At 37.3% G+C, this 17,988-nt stretch overlaps 1 protein-coding gene across 1 annotated transcript in view; it reads left to right on the top strand.

Moving 5' to 3' along the window:
- The window catches only part of POLQ (DNA polymerase theta), a 96,464-nt gene extending 80,810 nt beyond the window's left edge, over positions 1–15,654 (top strand). Inside the window, exons 27-30 of the mRNA XM_014792216.2 lie at positions 3,115–3,239; positions 11,204–11,357; positions 14,175–14,290; positions 14,538–15,654. Coding sequence (XP_014647702.1) covers positions 3,115–3,239; positions 11,204–11,357; positions 14,175–14,290; positions 14,538–14,651 — 509 coding nt within the window. The 3' untranslated portion in view covers positions 14,652–15,654. The remainder of the gene's footprint in view (positions 1–3,114; positions 3,240–11,203; positions 11,358–14,174; positions 14,291–14,537) is intronic.
- The last annotated feature ends 2,334 nt before the right edge of the window (positions 15,655–17,988 follow it).

The raw sequence follows: 17,988 nt of genomic DNA, 5'->3' as shown, positions 1-17,988 counted from the left end.
ACAAGGTCAGTTTATAAAAATCCGTTGTATTTCTATATACTAGCAACAAACAATTAGTGAATGAGGTAAAAATACAACCATTTGCAATAACATCAAAAAATATGAAATACTTGGGATAAATTTGACAGAGTATGTGCAAGACTTTATTGAAAACTCCAAAGCAATTCTGAGAGAAATCGAAGAATACTTAAATAAATGTGAGATTTACCATGTTAATTTATTAGAAGGCACAATACTGTTATGACGACAGTTGTCTGTAAATTGTTCTATAGATTCAATGCAATTCCAATAAAAATTCCATTAGCTTTTGTGTAGAATTTGACAAGCTGATTCTAAATTCATGTGGAAATTCAAAGGGCCTGAAATAACTAGAATAATTTTTTAGGGAAAAGTACAATGTTGAGTAATTACATTCCTTGATTTCAAAACTTATTATAAACTGCAATAATCAAGATAGGCATGAGGGTAGACAGAGAAAACAAGGGGTCACAATAAAGGGTCCAGAAATAGACCTATATGTATATGGTGAATTGATTTTCAACAAAGTTGCCATGATAAGTCAATGGATGAAAGATGATCTTGTCAACAATTGCTGCTAGAGCAACTGGATACCAGTAAGCGAAAAAAATGAACTTCAACTTTTATCTCACACTATATTCAAAAATTAACTTGATATGGAGCATAGACTTAAAAGTAAAAGCTAAGACTATAAATCTTCCAGAAGTAAACAGAGGAGAAAAGCTTTGTGACATTGAGGTAGGCAAAGATTTCTTAGGTGATAATAACACTGAATTAACCATAAAAGATTAACATTGATAAAAGACACCATTAAGAAAATGTAATGGCAAGCCACAGACTGAGAGAAAATATTTGCAGTTCCTATTATCTAACAAAAGACTTGCACCCAGATGTATAAAGAACTCTTACAATTCAATGCTAACAAGGTAAACAATCCAATAAAATAAAGGTTAAAAGATTTGAACAGACATATCAGAAAAGAAGATATATGAATGACCACATCGAATGTTTTCATCATTAGTCATCAGGGAAAAGCAAATTAAAACCACAAGGAGATACCATTAAAAAACCTTAGAATGGCAAAAATTAAAAACATTGTTTTTCTTTTACATTGCTGGTAGGGTTGTAAAATGGTACAACCACCTTGGAAAACAGTATGGCTTTTTCATGCAAAGTTAAACATACACCTGACCATATGATCCTGCAATTCTACTTTTGGGTATTTGCTCAAGAAAAATGACAACATATATCCAAAGAAAGACTTGTACGTGAATGTTATAGCAGTTTTATTTATAACAGCCAGAGATTGGGAACAGTCCAAATGTCTGCCAACAGGATTGTGGATAAACAGATTTTGGTATAACTCTGCAATGGAATACTACTTAGCAAAAGAAGGCAGACACAGACGAGATCATACAGTATAATTCAGTTTTTATGAATTTTGAGAACATGGAAAACTAAAATATAGTGTCATAAAGCAGATCAGCAAATGTTTGAAGCTGATAATGGGGAGCTGACCGTAAAGGCGATGAAAATGTTTCATATTTTGTAGTGTTTGTTATAAGGGTGTATACACTGCTTAAAATGCATCAAACTGTTCACCTGAACTGGGTGCCTTTTATTGTATGTAAATTATGCCTCCAAATTGATTGTTTTTTAAAGTAGCTCTTCTAATCTCTGAATATTTGAAAGCCTCCTATGGGAGTTAGTAAGAGAATTTGTAGAGGTGCAGTCTCTTAAATCTCATCCTTTTCTTTGTTCTTTACTCAAAAATATCACAGTAATTCTTGGGGCTGGCCCAGTGGCGTAGTGGTTAAGTTCACGCACTCCACCTCTGGCGGCCCAGGGTTCGCAGGTTGGGATTCCCAGCGCACACCTACGCACTGCTCACCTAGCCATGCTTTGGTGGTGTCCCACATAAAGTTGAGGAAGATGGGCATGGATGTTAGCCCAGGGCCAATCTTCCTCAGCAAAAGAGGAGGATTGACAACAGGTATTAGCTCAAGGCTAATCTTCCTCTCTCTCTCTCTCTCACACACACACACACACACACACACACACACACACACAAAATCACAATAAATCTTAAAGAGGAAAAAGGTGAGAGCCTAACTGCTTTCTGACATTCTTATGCTAGTGGTCAACTATCACCTTCACCTTCACTTGGCAGGGTTTTCTCCCCTTCCTTTCATCCACAGTCTCCTCAAATGTCTTTCCTGTGCCAGCCATACAACAGAAATCCTCAATTGTGTTTATTACTTAGGACAAGCAGAGCTGTGAGAAAGCAGAGATGGCACATAAGAATAAAGACAGATCAGCACAGTCTCTATACTTGATTGTGTTTTAAAGAGTATAGAGAAAAAATGTTCCAGGAGAGAAGAACCTCTCTAGCTCAGAGACAGGACTGAACAGTGAAGAGATTGGCCCACCTGCAGCAAAGAATTCGTCCTGGAGATCCATAAGACATAATAATGGACCTGTATTGCAAAGGATGAACGCTGCTATAGGAAATATAAATGTGGTGGTATAGGGAATATGAATGTGTTTCGATAGAACAGTATACATAGTCTTTTTGAATTTTAAGAAGTGGGTTGTATATGTTCCTAATGAAATATTTATTATAACTTGTGTGTTAATTTCAGCTAGGACCTATTTGGTTCATAGCTTAGATGGTAACAAGGAGCTCTTAGAATGTTTTAAGTCTGGAAATGAGAACATCAAAGAGTAAAGAGGATTAACACGATCAAAGAACAGAAAACTGTGAAAAGTAGCATGGAATAGTCTTAAGATCCTGGAGTAAAACCACCTAGATTTTAGTACCTGCTCTGTTCTTCGGGAGTTTAGTTTCATATTTTTTGTTGTTGTTATTGGTTAAAAAACAGAGAGAGAATTAGATTATGTCATTTCCAAAGTCCCTTCTGTTTCTAACTTTCTGAGTCCACAAAAAGTGAATGAAAGTTTATATGCAAAGTTTTGATGATGTGATATTAGTGTTAAGAATCATGGTGGGGTTTTGGTCTGTTTCACTGTATTGAGACTAGTAAATGAACATAAAATTGAATTTTGGTTGTAATTATTTCTCTATTTCCTTTGTAGGGATTAATCATTTCATGAGAGAGACAGTGAAGAATTGTAAAAGAGATGGGTTTGTTCAGACCATTTTGGGAAGGCGTAGATATTTACCAGGAATCAAAGACAACAATCCTTATCATAAAGCTCACGTATGTTGAAATTTCTCTGGATTTTTAACTTAGTATTTCAATGACATATACTTTTTCAACAAAGACTAAACACTGCTAATGTCCCTTTTAGGGATCGCTAGCATATTAATTGGATCTTCGGTTTCTTTAAGGACTGCTGAAGTGATGGCACATGCCAGTATTTGCTGAACATACTCTTTAGGAGGCCAATGTAAATGTGGGTTCACTTGATAATACTTCAGTTAAAGATGTTCTGTTTCAGTAAGCAAATTATTTATTAGCTTTGGTGATAAGTTATAAATAAACTTAATTCTCACATTTGCTACTTGTTCTGTTTTAGATACCATATACTAGTTTGTCATATCATACCAGATTGCCAGTGTCTTAAAAGATTAGCCAGTCATTTAATTTGTGATATTTTTTGTTCATTCCACTTGTTTATTTGTTTTAAGAGCACTGGTTCATCAGAGGTTATCAGGATACCCAAAATATTGAAGGCTATTTTTAATATCATTTTAAAGATTTATTGATGGAATTTGCTCAAATTGTGATTAAAATCTCTTTCTGAAATCGTTGGGATTCGTAGAAGTATTCTATGTATCTGAGCATTTAAACTCCTATTGTAGTCCAAATCTTCCTATTTTAACTGATTGTATTTTGCCCTTCCCCCATGCTTTTGCATGTCAGTGTCCACTGAACATTGTATGGAATGAAAATACCTAACCCTCAAACTGCTAAACTTCTTTCTGGAGCTAGAAGCCTTCAGAGCAGTAATGCTCTTAGGGACCATAGAGGAATAGTTGACTTTTTGTTCCTTTACTCTCTGACCTCCCATAAATCCACATATAGAGATCAGCTATTTATCAGGCTTTTACCACATATCTCTAAATGAACTAGGCACTGTAGGTGAGGCACTAGGAAAAATAAGTCTTAAAATGTATTGGAAGAGATAAGGCAAACTAAAAATACATAAAAATAACTATATACTCAATTATTTAGGCTTCAGGGAAGAGGTTGGACTTGAACAGATTCTTGAAGACGATTTAAAGTTTAGATTGTGGGGCATGAGAAAAAGACAATCACAAGTGGATGACTTTGAGTGAGTATTGGCTAGAATCTAATCTGGCAGGAATGGAGAGTTTGAGTTGTCACTTAGGGGTAAATGATTTTATACTGGTCAGATGGAGCCAGCTTGTGGAAGGCTTTTAATGGCAAGCTGAGAAATTTGTACTTCATCTAACAGGAATTGATTATGTTTCTTGGAATTTACATGATGAAAAATGGAAGATAGTTATTAATGTAAATGAACCATATAATTTTTTGAAAACTAATATTTTTGTACCTAAAAATGTGAGTAAGACTTTTCATGCCAAATCCTTAGCAGTCAAAGTTCTGATTCATTAAGTTGTTGCTGAGAAAAGAAAAAATTTCAGCCCTCTGAATTAAGAATAGAATACATATAGCTAGATTTCTTTTTTCGTTTTGGTTTGGTTTAGTTTTACTTTTTGTTTAAATTTTTATTATATTGAAAAACACACACAAAGCACAGGGAACAAATGTAAATTTTAGTAAATTATCACAGAGCTACACCTGTGTAACCACCCCTTGACTCAAGAAATAGATATATTGTCAGCACCCCAGAAGCCCCTGCTCATGCCTCCTAATCACCACCCACCACTTCTCAGAAATAACCACTATCATAACTTCTAACCCTATAGTTTTATGTATTTTTGACTTCTATATATGTCATATATGTGTATTCTTCTGTGTCTGGCTTCTTTCACTCAAAATTACATAGGCAAGTCATTCATGTTGTTTCATATAGGGGTAGCTGTACAGTACTGTATTATACCACAATTTGTCCATTTTTCTGTTGATGGGCATTTGGGTTTCCAGTTTGCAGCTATTATGGGGTCTTGCTGATCTGAGCATTCTTGTCCAAGGTTCTTGGTGCACATTTGCTTCCATTTATGGTTGGTAAAGACCTAGTCATAGAATTGCTGCTTATCTCCAGCTTTAGTAGATAAAGCCAAATTTTTTTTCATGCTGGTTGTAGCAATTTGTCTTCCCATCGGAAGTGTATGTGAGTTCTCATTGCTCTGCTTCCTTGCTGACATTTGCTATGAAGTTAATATAATTTTAGCTATTCTGGTGAGTGTAAAGTAGTATCTTGTAGTTTTAATTTGCATTTCTTTGAATACTAATTAGGTAAAACAACAAGTATTTATTAGCCATTTAATTATTTTTTCTTGGGAAAGTGCCTATTTAAGTTTTCTTGTTCGTTTTTTGTTGGGTTTTCTGTCTTCTTGTTATCGATTTGCAGGAGCCTATTATTGGTTACATGTGTGGAAAATATTTTCTCCCACACTATGTCTTGCCTTTTCATTCTGTTATTAGTAATTTTACGTGAGGAGAGGGTATTAATTTTGTTTATTCTTAAAATTTTTATCGAGGCATAACATGTGCAGTGAAGGGCACACACTTAAGTGTAAAGCTTGAAGTTTTACATATGTATATACCCGTGTAACTGCCGTCGTGATCATGATATAGAACGTTTCTAGACCCCAGAAGGCTTCTTTATGCTCCCTCCAAGTCATTACTATCCCCCCTGAGCAAACACATAAAACTATAGGTTAGTTTTGTATGACCTTGAATTTTATTTCAATGCAGTCATACTATGTGTACTCTTGGGTCTGACTTTTTTCATTCAAATATAGGTCTGTGAGATTCATCAGTGCCATGTGCAGCTATAGTTCACATCTTTATTTTAGCTGAGTAGTATTCCATTATAGGAACATACCCACAATTTATCCATTCTAATGTTGGCAGACATTCTGGTTATTTCCTGGTTTTGGCTATTATTAAAAGAGCTGCTATAAACATTCTTGAATATGTCTTTTGGTGAACATATGCCCCCAATTCCATTATCTCAGAGTGGAATTACTGAGTCATAGAGTAAGCATATTTTTGCCTTTGGTACATACCGCTTAACAGTTTTGCAGAGTGGTTATCCCAATTTACATTGCCATCAGCTATGTAGATTGTATCTACTACATTCTTGCCATTACTTGATATCATTGGCCTTTTTAATTTTAACGATTCTGGTAACTGTGTAATGGTATCTCATTGTGCTTTTAATTTGCTTTTCCATAATGACTAGTGATGTTGAGCTCCTTTTTTATATGTTATTGACCATTTGGATGTCTTCTTTTGTGAAGGATCTGAGTCTTATGTCTTGTTTTCTGAGTTATCTATCCTTTAACCGATTTATGAGAATCCTTTATATATTCCAGGTATGAGCCCTTTGCTTACATGGATTTAGCAGTCTTTTGTATTATTATAATTCTTTCTCTGATCTGTTTAAGAAAGCTTTCTCTACTCCAACGTCAAGAAAATATTCTCTGGAAGTTTTTGGTTTTGCCTTTTACATTTATATCTATAATCAACCAGGAGTTGATTTTTATGTATTATGAAAGATTGGGAGTCAAGGTTTCTCTCTCCCCTCAGCCCCGCCGTGGATATACAGTTGTCTCAAACTATTTATTGAAAAGACTGAGTTTTCCCCCCACTGCTCAGTAGTGCCACCTTTGCCACAAATTAAATTTCCAAATATGGATGTGTCTGTTTCTGGACACATTATTTTGGTGTGTTGTATTTGCTCGTCCTTTAGACAATGCCACACTGCTTTAGTTATGCAGTTTTGTAAGGTATCTTGATACATGGTTAAGTAAGTTTTTTTACCTTGCTCTTTTTTTTCTTTTCAAGAATATTTGCCTATTCTTGATTCTTTGCATTTCCTTATAAATTATAGACGCAGCTTGTGAATTTCCTTACAAACACAAAATTCTGTTGGGATTTTTTTATTGCAATTGCCTTGTGTTCATAGATCAAGATGAGATTAGTGGACATATTTATAAATTTGAGTTTTCCAATCTATGAACATGATATATTTGTCCATCTCTTTAGGTCTTTAGGTCTTCTTAAATTCTCTCAATAACGTTGTATAGTTTTGGGGAAGAGATCTTATACCTTTTTTATTAGATTTATAGCTAGGTATTTGACAAGTTTTGATGCCGTTGCAAATGATATCTTTTTAAATTCTTCCTTTTTTACATTTTCTAACCCTTTACTGCTGGTATGTAGAAATATAATTGTTTTTATTATTTTTCTTTTGTCTGGAAACCTTGCAGATATTACTTACTAATTCCAATAATTTATCTGTAGATAATTTTAGATATTTTATCTATACACTTATCATCTGCAAAAAAAGTGGTTTTATAACTGTCTTTCCAAACCTTATTCCTTTTATTACTTCTGCATGACTTCCTAGCTAGGACAATGTTGAATAGAAATAGTGATAATGAGCATCTTTGCCTCTTTTCAGATTTCAGAGGGAAATTTTAAATATTTTACTGATAAGTAGAACTTTTGTTTAGGTTTTTAATAGTGCCTGTGTCAGATAAAGTAAGCTCCCTTATATATCTGCTTGTAGGCCGTAGAGTCTCTGTCACAGCTACTCAACTGTGCTGTTGTAGGGCAAATGCAGTCATAGATAATACATAAATGAGTGAGTGTGGAGTGTGGTTGTGTTCCAATAAAACTTTATTTACAGAAACAGGAGATGGACCAGATTTGGCCTGCGAGCTGTAGTTTCCCCACCCCTGGTCTAGCTGTTCTTTCTTTGAATGTAATCTGCCTTTTTTCTCTACATTGCTTTCATACAGTATTTTTCTGTCTGTCTGGTTTCCAGCAGATTTTCTGTGATGTGCCTGTGTGTGTGTGTGTGTGTGTGTGTGTGTTTTAATTCATGTGCCTCTGTGTGGGTGTGTGTTTAATTGATACTTCTTTGAGGGTGTTAGAACTTCTTGAATCTGCAGCTTGATATCTTTTGTTGATTTTGGAAAATTTTTAACCATGTCTTCTTCAATTATTGCTTTATCACAGTCTCTCCTCTCTTTTTGGGACTCCTATTATAAATTTTTTAAATCTTTTTTTTAAATTCCTCATGTTTGATATCCTCTGTTTGTTATTTTCCGTGTTTATATTTCATCATGCTTAATTCTGGATATTTTCTTCTAACTTATTTTTCAGTTTTCTAATTTGCTCTTCAATTTGCTGTTGAACTCAGCTGTTGAGCTTTTAAGTTCTAAGTGATACAGAACTTTTCTAGCACCCCAGTAGTCTTCTTTATGCTCCCTCCAAGTCAGTACCATCCCCACTGTGCACACCCACCAAACTATAAAGAAAACACTAAGTTTTTTAAGTTCTGTTATTTTTAATTTTCAGTTCTAGAGTTTTCTTTTTGTTCTTATTTTATGGGTATTTGATTCTCTGCTGAAATAGTCAATGTTGTCTTTTATTTTCTTGAATATATTTAACATGATTATTTTATAGTCTAATAAGTTTGATAATAGTTTATAGTCTATTAAGTCTCATACTTGTATCCCTGTAGTCTGTTCCTATTGCCTTTTGTTTTTCTTAGTTTTCTACAAAAACAATTATATTGTCTCAACTCGTTGTCCTGGTTATTTTTTATTGAGTATCACACATTGAATATGAAAGACTGTGGATATAATTTGAGGTTTGTATGATGATGTTACTTTTATTCTGAGGATTTACATTTGCTTTCAGCAGGAGACTAGAATGGCCAACAATATAGGGTTACTTTGATCCAACTTCGGGGCTAGAGATGACTTGAAGTAAGGGTGTTAGGACCAGACTATGTCTAGTTTATCTTTTTTCCTAGGGTGTTAGTTTGGGAGTTGCAGCTTGATGGTTTACTAGGCCTCCTTCTAGTTGTTGGGCCCCAAACCCAAACTCCAAACTCCAAGCTCCTCAAGACCATCAAGCTCTGCCCTGCTTCTTAGCCTCTCAGCTGCCTCTTCTGTAATCTCTTGATTTCCCTGGAAGAAATGGTGGCTACCGATGCCGGGATCACCTCCTTCGTTTCCTTTCTCTCATAGCTTTCTAGGGTCTATAATTCTTCACTTCCTTTTTAACTGTCTGATTCATTCAATGAGGTATTTTCTGTCCAGCTTTTCTGGTTATCAGTGGGAGGGTTGGTCCTAATGGCCTAATCTTCCATTACCAGAAACCTATATTTTTATGTACATGAGAAAGCCCTGGTGATGAAGGGACTGAGATTGCAGGACACAAAGCCAAGGCTGCCAAGTTTTCTTATTTTGGAAGAGAATCAGGGAAGTATGGTATCATGAGAATGAAGTATACACTTTAGTCATATTTTTGCTTGCTTATGTCACAGTAAAAACAATCCCCCAATTTCAGTGACTTATAATAAGAATCTTTATTTTTAATTCATGTTACAGTTTGGCTCTGGGTTGACTGTGGCTCTGCTCCATATTTTCTTCATTCTGGAATTCAGAGTGAAGGAAAAGTCCCTATCTGGGATAAGCCTTTTTTTGTGACAATGTTGGATAGCTTTTAAACCTGCTTAGATGTGCCCTATGTCAGTTTTACTCACAATTCATTGGCCAAAACAAGTCAAGGCCATCCTTTCAGAGCAAAAAACACTTCAAATTACATGGCAATGGGTGGGCTGTGTAACTTCACAGAGAAAGGCAGCAAGTAATAGCAACGATAACACAATCAACTATACAAAGGCATATAGTTTCAAGAAGGGGAGGAGTTAGTAGAACTCTGAAATTCAGTCACTCTTTACACAGTGACAACTAATTGAGTTTAGAATGGATTCATCAGCATTTGACAAAACAACAGTTAATAAGAGAAAGTCTATCTCTTTAACATATATTTAATATACTAGGATTTGGGTGTTCTCCAGGTGACAGGGAACTTAAGAACACCTCTCAAGTTACATAGATCCCTCCAATGAGTAGACTGTTCCCATTTTCTGAGACCTTATGGGACAATAGGAATGATATTCATGGATAGGTTACACCTTGGATATTAACCAAGACCCCCAGCCCTGTTGCCCCAGGACGATCATTTTTAGCAGCTATGGTTGCCTGCCAAGAAGCTCATTGGCAGCAATAGTTTCAGGGAAGTTCTAACTTAATACCTAGGGATCTAGGATCTGCATTTTCACTAGCAGCTAATGAGTAGCCCCAGTAGCCCATAAAAAGCTCTGATTCATACCAAAGGGCTCCAGACCTGCTGGGGTCAAACTCTACATAGGACCCAGAAGCCACTGATATGGGGGATGTGCTTGGAACATTCCAACCCACATCACAAGGAATGATATTCTATTTATATGAATTTAGGATTAAGAGGAGTTGTATTTTGAAGAATAGATCCTTTAGAGTGAAGTTTAGAACAGCTGGAACATTGATAATATAAATTTATAAAATAAATTTGAGCTACTAAATTATAAAATAATTTTGAGCTGCTAAATATATTTTAAGTATAATGCAGGTTTTGGTTCCTAACTGAGTGTTGAAGATTTTTAAATGGAAGCAATCTGATTTTTTTCTATTTATTCTATCCTCACGTAGATGACAGCCCAGAATCTAGAGCCCTGGATCGTTCTAGTTGTTCTTCTTAGGATGCAGCTTAATAGTTGATGTTCTGGGCCGGCCCCGTGGCTTAGCGGTTAAGTGCGCACGCTCCGCTACTGGCGGCCCAGGTTCGGATCCCGGGCGCGCACCGATGCACCACTTCTCCGGCCATGCTGAGGCCGAGTCCCACATACAACAACTAGCAGGATGTGCAACTACAACGTATAACTATCTCCTGGGGCTTTGGGGGAAAAATGGGAGGGGGATGGGCAGTGGATGTTAGCTCAGGGCCGCTCTTCCTCAGCAAAAAGAGGAGGATTGGCACGGATGTTAGCTCAGGGCTGCTCTTCCTCACACACACAAAAAAAAATAGTTGATGTTCTGGGTCACATCTCGGTCCAGATTTCCAGTCTGGTTGCAGATGTGAGCAGTGATCTATGAACACTAAAAGCAGGTATGAAACCATGTTGGTGTTATCTTATGGAGACCTGTTATTGTTATTGTTTTTCATAGGCTGAGCGTCAGGCTATCAACACAACAGTCCAAGGTTCGGCGGCTGATATTGTCAAAATAGCCACAGTTAACATTCAGAAGCAATTAGAGACCTTCCACTCAACCTTCAAATCCCATGGTCATTGGGAGGGTATGCTCCAAAGTGACAGAACAGGTTTGTTCATAAATGAGGCCCCTGCTATAACATGGTGAGATTAATTGTATCAGAAAAGAAAAGGGGAAGAATTTCATATATTATTTCTCAGCAGTTCTCAAACATTTTGGTGTCATGATGTCTTTACACTTTTAGAATTATTAAGGATCCCAAAGAGCTTTTGGTTATGTGGGTTATATCTACTACTATTTTCCATATTAGAAATTAAAACATGGAATTTAAAAACATTTGTTAACATTTAAAAATAACAATGATAAACTCACCATATGTTAACATAAGTAACATATTTTCATGAAAATAACTACAGTTTTCAGAACAAAAGAAAATTGTGATGGTGGCTTTATTTTACATGTCTGCAAATCTCTTTAACATGTGGCTTAAGAGAAGACAGTTGGATTCTCTTATCTGTTTCTGTATTCAATTTTTTGCAATATCACCTGTCCTGTAAGCTCTGGAAAACCTTCCATACAGTCTAGGGTGATAAATGTCCCAGTTGGTGCTGGATTTCCCAGGATGTGGGACTTTCAGTGCTAAAACCAGGATAGTTGGTCAGCTTGCTGTACACTTATAAGAGAATGAGAGTAAAAAAGGAAAATAACCTCTGAGTGTTATTATGAAAATAATTTTGACTTTGAAGATGCTTTCAAAGGGTTTCAGGGATCCTCTGTGGTACTCAGACCACACCTTAAGAACATGTTGATTTTCCTGTTCATGACCTTCCGTGTTCTCTGAAGTCTGGGAATATACGCTGAGTTGACCTCGTTATCGCATACATTTTTTTCTTCTTTTCAAAATATTTTTCCTAAGTTTTCTCCTTATTGCTTGGATAGATTATTTCTTGTTCTAACAAGTACACAGAACTTTTCCTTTTCAGTTTGTCCCATGTCCGTACTCCCACTTTAAATACGATTTCACTGTCACTGAGATTGTCAAACCATGACAGCAGCCATGTTTTAAATTTTCCTGGGAAGAAGTTAAGGCTTGGAGCATAAAGGGGAAGAATAAACTGCTGGAGATGGGCAGAAAAGGTAGAGATCAGCTGTTGAGGATGGAATTTGTTATTTCTAGAAGAGACATACACATGTTGTAGAGAATAATATAGCCAGGTACATAGATATTAAGATGTTTACTTATATATAAAAATGAATAGATGTAAAAACGTATTTGCCCATCAACTGAGGATTGTTAATTTTATTATCTTCAATCTCCCCCAAAATATCTAAGGCTGCTCATTCAACATTTTGTGTGTGTGTATGTGCGTGCACACACACGCTTATATTTATAGAGAAAGAATATATGATCAAACTTATTTGGGGAATAACACTGTACTGTGTACTTTGAAGGATTTAGAAATAAAAGTTATCAACCTATGTTTAGGTTTAAAATCTAAGGAAAGGAAGGGAAGATATGATACCTGACTGTGAAATGTTTTCCTAACTCTTCACAGTAGAGTGATGCAGTGTCAAAATGAGGATATAGACAACAACAACCTTTAGAGTGAGTGGAAGCCCACATGGATATGTCACTAAGGATGACTTCATGGTGTTGTGCTGGGTTAAAGGTAGTAGTAGGTCAGTGGGATCAAAGGGAGCTGAGCCTGAGGAAGCAGACCACAGAGAGAACAGGAAGATCATGGCATTCTGGATCAGAAGCCAAGTAACCAAGGGAAATCAAGAGGACAAAGGTACGGTGATCAGAAAGCAGAAAAGCCAGAGCATCCAGACAGCCAATGATGTGAGATAAGTGGAGCCAATGGGGCAGATCAGATTCCAGCCAAACAGGCAAACAGATGCACAGCCTTTGCAGCCCTGGTATGGAAGCAGCTTGCCATGGCCTCATCTACCTTTGTTCTCTTACTTTGTGAGAGCCACCTCTGAGAAAACTTGGGCTGCAGATAGTAAATTAAAGAACTCTTTGAGGGAAGCATCAGATATTGAGGGAGCACCAGACGTTGAGGGAGATGGTACTTGTGCCATCCTGAAGGATAAGTAGGAAATTTGGATGGCAGAAAGGAAGGACTGCTGTGAGACATGGGCAGACAAGTAAAGGCAGTTACTCCAAAGGTATTCATGTTGAACCTTATCTTAGTGATCAGAGGGGCATAATCTGTACCACTAGGCCCAGCTAGTTAGAAAATAATCACTAAGTCTAGTACAGTAGTTTTTAACCATTTTTGGAGTCATGGGTTCTTTTGAGCACCTACTGAAAGGGTAGATCATCTTCACAGAAAAATGTGCATAGACTCTTACATATAACTTCAAAGGATTCACATGCTCTCTGAGGTCCACATTCTAACCCTAGGTTTAGAATTACTTGCCCACAGTGTTTGGTCCAATTGGTGAAGCACCAGTTGTACCATAGTGACACTTCTGGCCATAAAAAGACATCAGAGAGTGTCCCCCTTAGAAAACACTACCTAATGACAATAGCAGTTCACTTTCCTGGAGCAGGAATCAGGCCCCATACTACCCTGGTGCTGTTACTCAGAGGAGTTGGAAGTGGGGACTCCATGGAAAGAGAAGATCTTGGTTGTTTATGAGAAATAAGTTAGACTAGAGTTTGGAGCAGAGTTCTTCAAACTCCATTTACTGATTTCTTTGTTAGACTCCTCCTTTCTGGGAGGAAGTTGATGGGGATTTGAGTTTACCTGATAGGTGGGCTAGGTAGCAGCCAGCAAGTAGTTATTTTCCTGATAGTTCTAAGTCTTATGTGTTTTAATCTCCTAATTAAAATTTCCCAGTTTATCAAAATCTCTAAAAAAATTCTCCTATGGCACAGTAACACGCTGATCAATATGCTACTTTTTTCATGGGGTAGGATTGTTACCAAAAAGAAAACTGCAAGGGATGTTCTGTCCAGTCAGAGGTGGCTTCTTCATCCTTCAACTCCACGACGAACTCTTATATGAAGTGGCAGAAGAGGACGTTGTTCAGGTGTGTTTGCAGTGTTTGTGTCCAGTCTGTGGAAACGTAAGACACTCTGAGCATTCTAGCTAGATCTGGCAGAGCTCCTGCTCGTCAGTGCAGACCAATTTGGGATGTTGGGATACGTGGCTCTTTGTGGATTTTGTGTTTTAAGCACCATTAAGTGAAGAGCTCCAGTCAGGCTTATCACCTCAGTGGGTGGGTTGGGGAACATTCTTTGATTGGGCAGAGTTTGTTAACCATTTTTTTTTAATAGGTAGCTCAAATTGTCAAGAATGAAATGGAAAGTGCCATAAAACTTTCTGTGAAACTGAAAGTGAAAGTGAAAATAGGTGCCAGCTGGGGTGAGCTGAAGGACTTTGATGTGTGATTGTACAGCTGATGAAGTCCTCCTGGGGAGGTCTGGTGCAGGTGCAATCCCCTGGAGAGAACAGAGATCACCGTTTCACCTGCTTCATGAAAACAGACACCCTCAGTCTCCATGGACCTATGATAGTCACTTTATAGTGCGAGTTTCAAAATGTGTATCAGAGTTTATTCTCTGTAGCGTAAAAAAAATTTTTTTTGAGGTGAAATACCAAGGCTAATGATTATATTCACTCTCAAAGAGTATCTATGAAATTGCCTTTTATAGTTTACTGTGGCTCTAAACAGGTTTAGAACACATGCTTGAAATATGCACTTAACACTTTGGGTCCTTATCTGTCTGAGCTGAGCATGAAGAAAATGGAACTGTTGCCTCAGGGGCATTTTCAGCCCTATCCAGGATTCAGACACTTGTGAAACAGACCCCAACGGGAGCCATAGGCAGATAAGGATTTGGTTTCACATACACCACCAGGCTTAGGCATTGTGTGTGATTTTTCTCCAATATCAATTTAAGACTACTGATGTAGTAATTTTAAATAGATTGGCTAATAAATTATGAATTCTTGAAGTGGTAAGACTTGGTATGTAGTCTAGGAATGGACTTTAATGAAATGCTGTTTCTTCTTCCTTTTCTTTCCCCAATTCATGCAATGAAGGTATATGCAATACTTAGGTATTATAAAATAAGCTACACCTCTTCGAGAGGTATCCTGTTCTGTCAGATCAGATATTTATATTGCAGTTTAATACAATACTGCCAAGGAAAACACCTCCTTATCAGTCCCTTAGTGCCTCCTCTATGTTTGTGGCATGGTGAGAGCACCCATGCAAAAAGATTGTACTTTGTAAGCCCAGTCAGAGGTGTATAACTGACCCTTTTGCTGTTGAAATAAAATGAATTTGTGAGAAACTTTATATCAGCAGTTCAGTTTTTAAAATTGTGTTTAGTCTATGAGTATCAGAAACCCATGTCTGCTATTTACTTATTCTGTAGTTCTCAACAATGTCTGTGCACATAGGAAGTGCTTATTATATGCTTAGTTATCAGAAGAGCTCTTTTATGTTTATTAATAAAGAAAAAAGACAGTTTATAAACAAAGTGTAACACACTATCAGTAGTTGGATATTAGTGCACAAGATACTCAGACATGTTTTTTTTGCGGGGGAGGGGGAGTGGGCAGAAGATGGCAAAGGTAAGAGGGAAGTTATGTCATTATTTTTCAAGTTTTTTCCATATTCACCTGCACCATGTTTCTCAGAGAGATAAGCTGTAATGCTGTCAGTATTCTAGTGGCCTTGAGATCCAGCACAAGAGAAAGCTCATTCTATTTACTTGTGAGTGTTCTCCAAATATGAGTGCAGACATGTAGTTATTTCTGCAGCCATGACCCTGCATGTGTAGTCACATGCATTTTCTCATCCTTTTTGACTTATCAGCTGGACTTAAAATAGGCAGTTTTTGCCTTGCATGATTCAGTTATGCACAAATTCCAGTTACTATGGTTCACTTAAATAACACTAGAGCCCCTGCAACACAATTCAAATTTCATTTACCATGGTATATTAACAGTAATTGTATAAAGTTCAAACTTCACTAGTACCTCTTCAGTCCACAAATCACTATGTAAATAACAGATGTGCATTGTGGCAGAATAATGCCTGCCCCCAACATCCTAATCCACATCCTAATCCCCCAAACCCATGAACGTGTTATATGACATGGCAAAAGGGACATTTCTGATGTGGTTAAGTTAGAGATCTTGAGATGGGGAGATTATCTTGGATTATCTGGGTGGTTCCAGTGTAAACACAAGGGTCCTTAAAAGAGGAAGGCAGATGGTCAGAGTGAAAGGAGGAGATGTGACAATGGAAACAGAGTCAGATTGAGATTTGAAGATGTGGCATTGCTGACTTTAAAGATGGAAGAAGGAACCATGAACCAAGGGATGTGGGCAGCCTCTAGAAGCTGGAAAAGGCAATGGAACAGAATTGGATTCTCCCCTACAGCCTCCAGAAGGGATGAAGCCCTGCCAACCCCTTGATTGTAGCCCAATAAGACCATATTGGAATTCTGACCTCCAGAATTGTAAGATAATTTGTGGGTTTTTGTGTGTGTGTGTGTGAGGAAGATTAGCCCTGAACTAACATCTGTTGCCAATCCTCCTCTTTTTGCTGAGGAAGATTGGCCCTGGGCTAACGTCCGTGCCCATCTTCCTCTACTTTATGTGTGGGATGCCGCCACAGCATGGCTTCATAAGCGGTGTGTAGGTCCACATCTTGGATCTGAACCTTAGAACCCCGGACCACCGAAGCGGAGTGTGCGAATTTAACCACTATGCCACCAGGCTGGCCCCTGTGTTGTTTTTTTGTTTGTTTTTCAGTTTTATTGAGACATAATTGACATACAGCACTGTATAAGTTTAAGATGTACAGCATAATGACTTGACATATATTATGAAATGCTTACCACAGTAAGTTTAGTTAACATACATAATCTCTTAAAGATACAAGAAAAAAAGTTTTTTCCCTTGTGTTGAGAACTTTTAGGATTTACTCACTTAGCAGTTTTCAAATATACAATCCAGTGGTGTTAGCTATAGTCATCACATTGTACATTACATCCCCAGTACTTATTTATCTTATAACTGAAAGTTTGTACTTTTTGTTTTGTTGGGTTTTTTTTTTGGTGAGGGAGATTGGCCATGGGCTAACATCCGTTGCTAACATCTGTGCCCGTCTTCCTCTATTTTGTATATGGGACGCCCCCACAGCATGGCTTGATAAGTGGTGCGTAGGTCTGCACCTAGGATCCAAACCTGCAAACCCTGGGCCACTGAAGCAGAGTGCACAAACTTAACCACTACGCCACTGGGCCAGTCCCTGGAAGTTTGTACTTTTTGACCACCTTCATCCAATTCTCCCACCGTCCACTCCCCACCCTCCACCTCTGGTAACCACGAATATGATCTCTTTTTCTTTGCGTTTTTAAGAATCTACTTATATTTGTCTTTGTCTATCTGTCTTATTTCACTTAGCATAATGCCCTCAAGATTCATCCATGTTGTTGCAAATGGCAGTATTTCCTCCTTTTTATGGCCGAATAATATTCCATTGTATATATATTGTATATGCTGTGTATTCCACAGTTTATTTATGTATTTATCCATTGATGGACAGTTGGGTTATTTTCATGTCTTGGTTATTGTAAATGATGCTGCAATGAGCATGGGAGTGCAGATATCTCTTTGACAGGTGTTTTTGTTTCCTTTGGATATATACCCAGAAGTGGAATTGCTGGATGATATGGTAGTTCCAGTTTTAATTTTTTGAGGAAGCTC

This window comes from Ceratotherium simum, chromosome 15 (genome assembly GCF_057802395.1).
Source record: "Ceratotherium simum simum isolate JZ-2026a chromosome 15, ASM5780239v1, whole genome shotgun sequence".
In the NCBI taxonomy this organism is placed as follows: Eukaryota; Metazoa; Chordata; class Mammalia; order Perissodactyla; family Rhinocerotidae; genus Ceratotherium; species Ceratotherium simum.
This window is presented reverse-complemented; position numbering and strand designations above follow the sequence as displayed.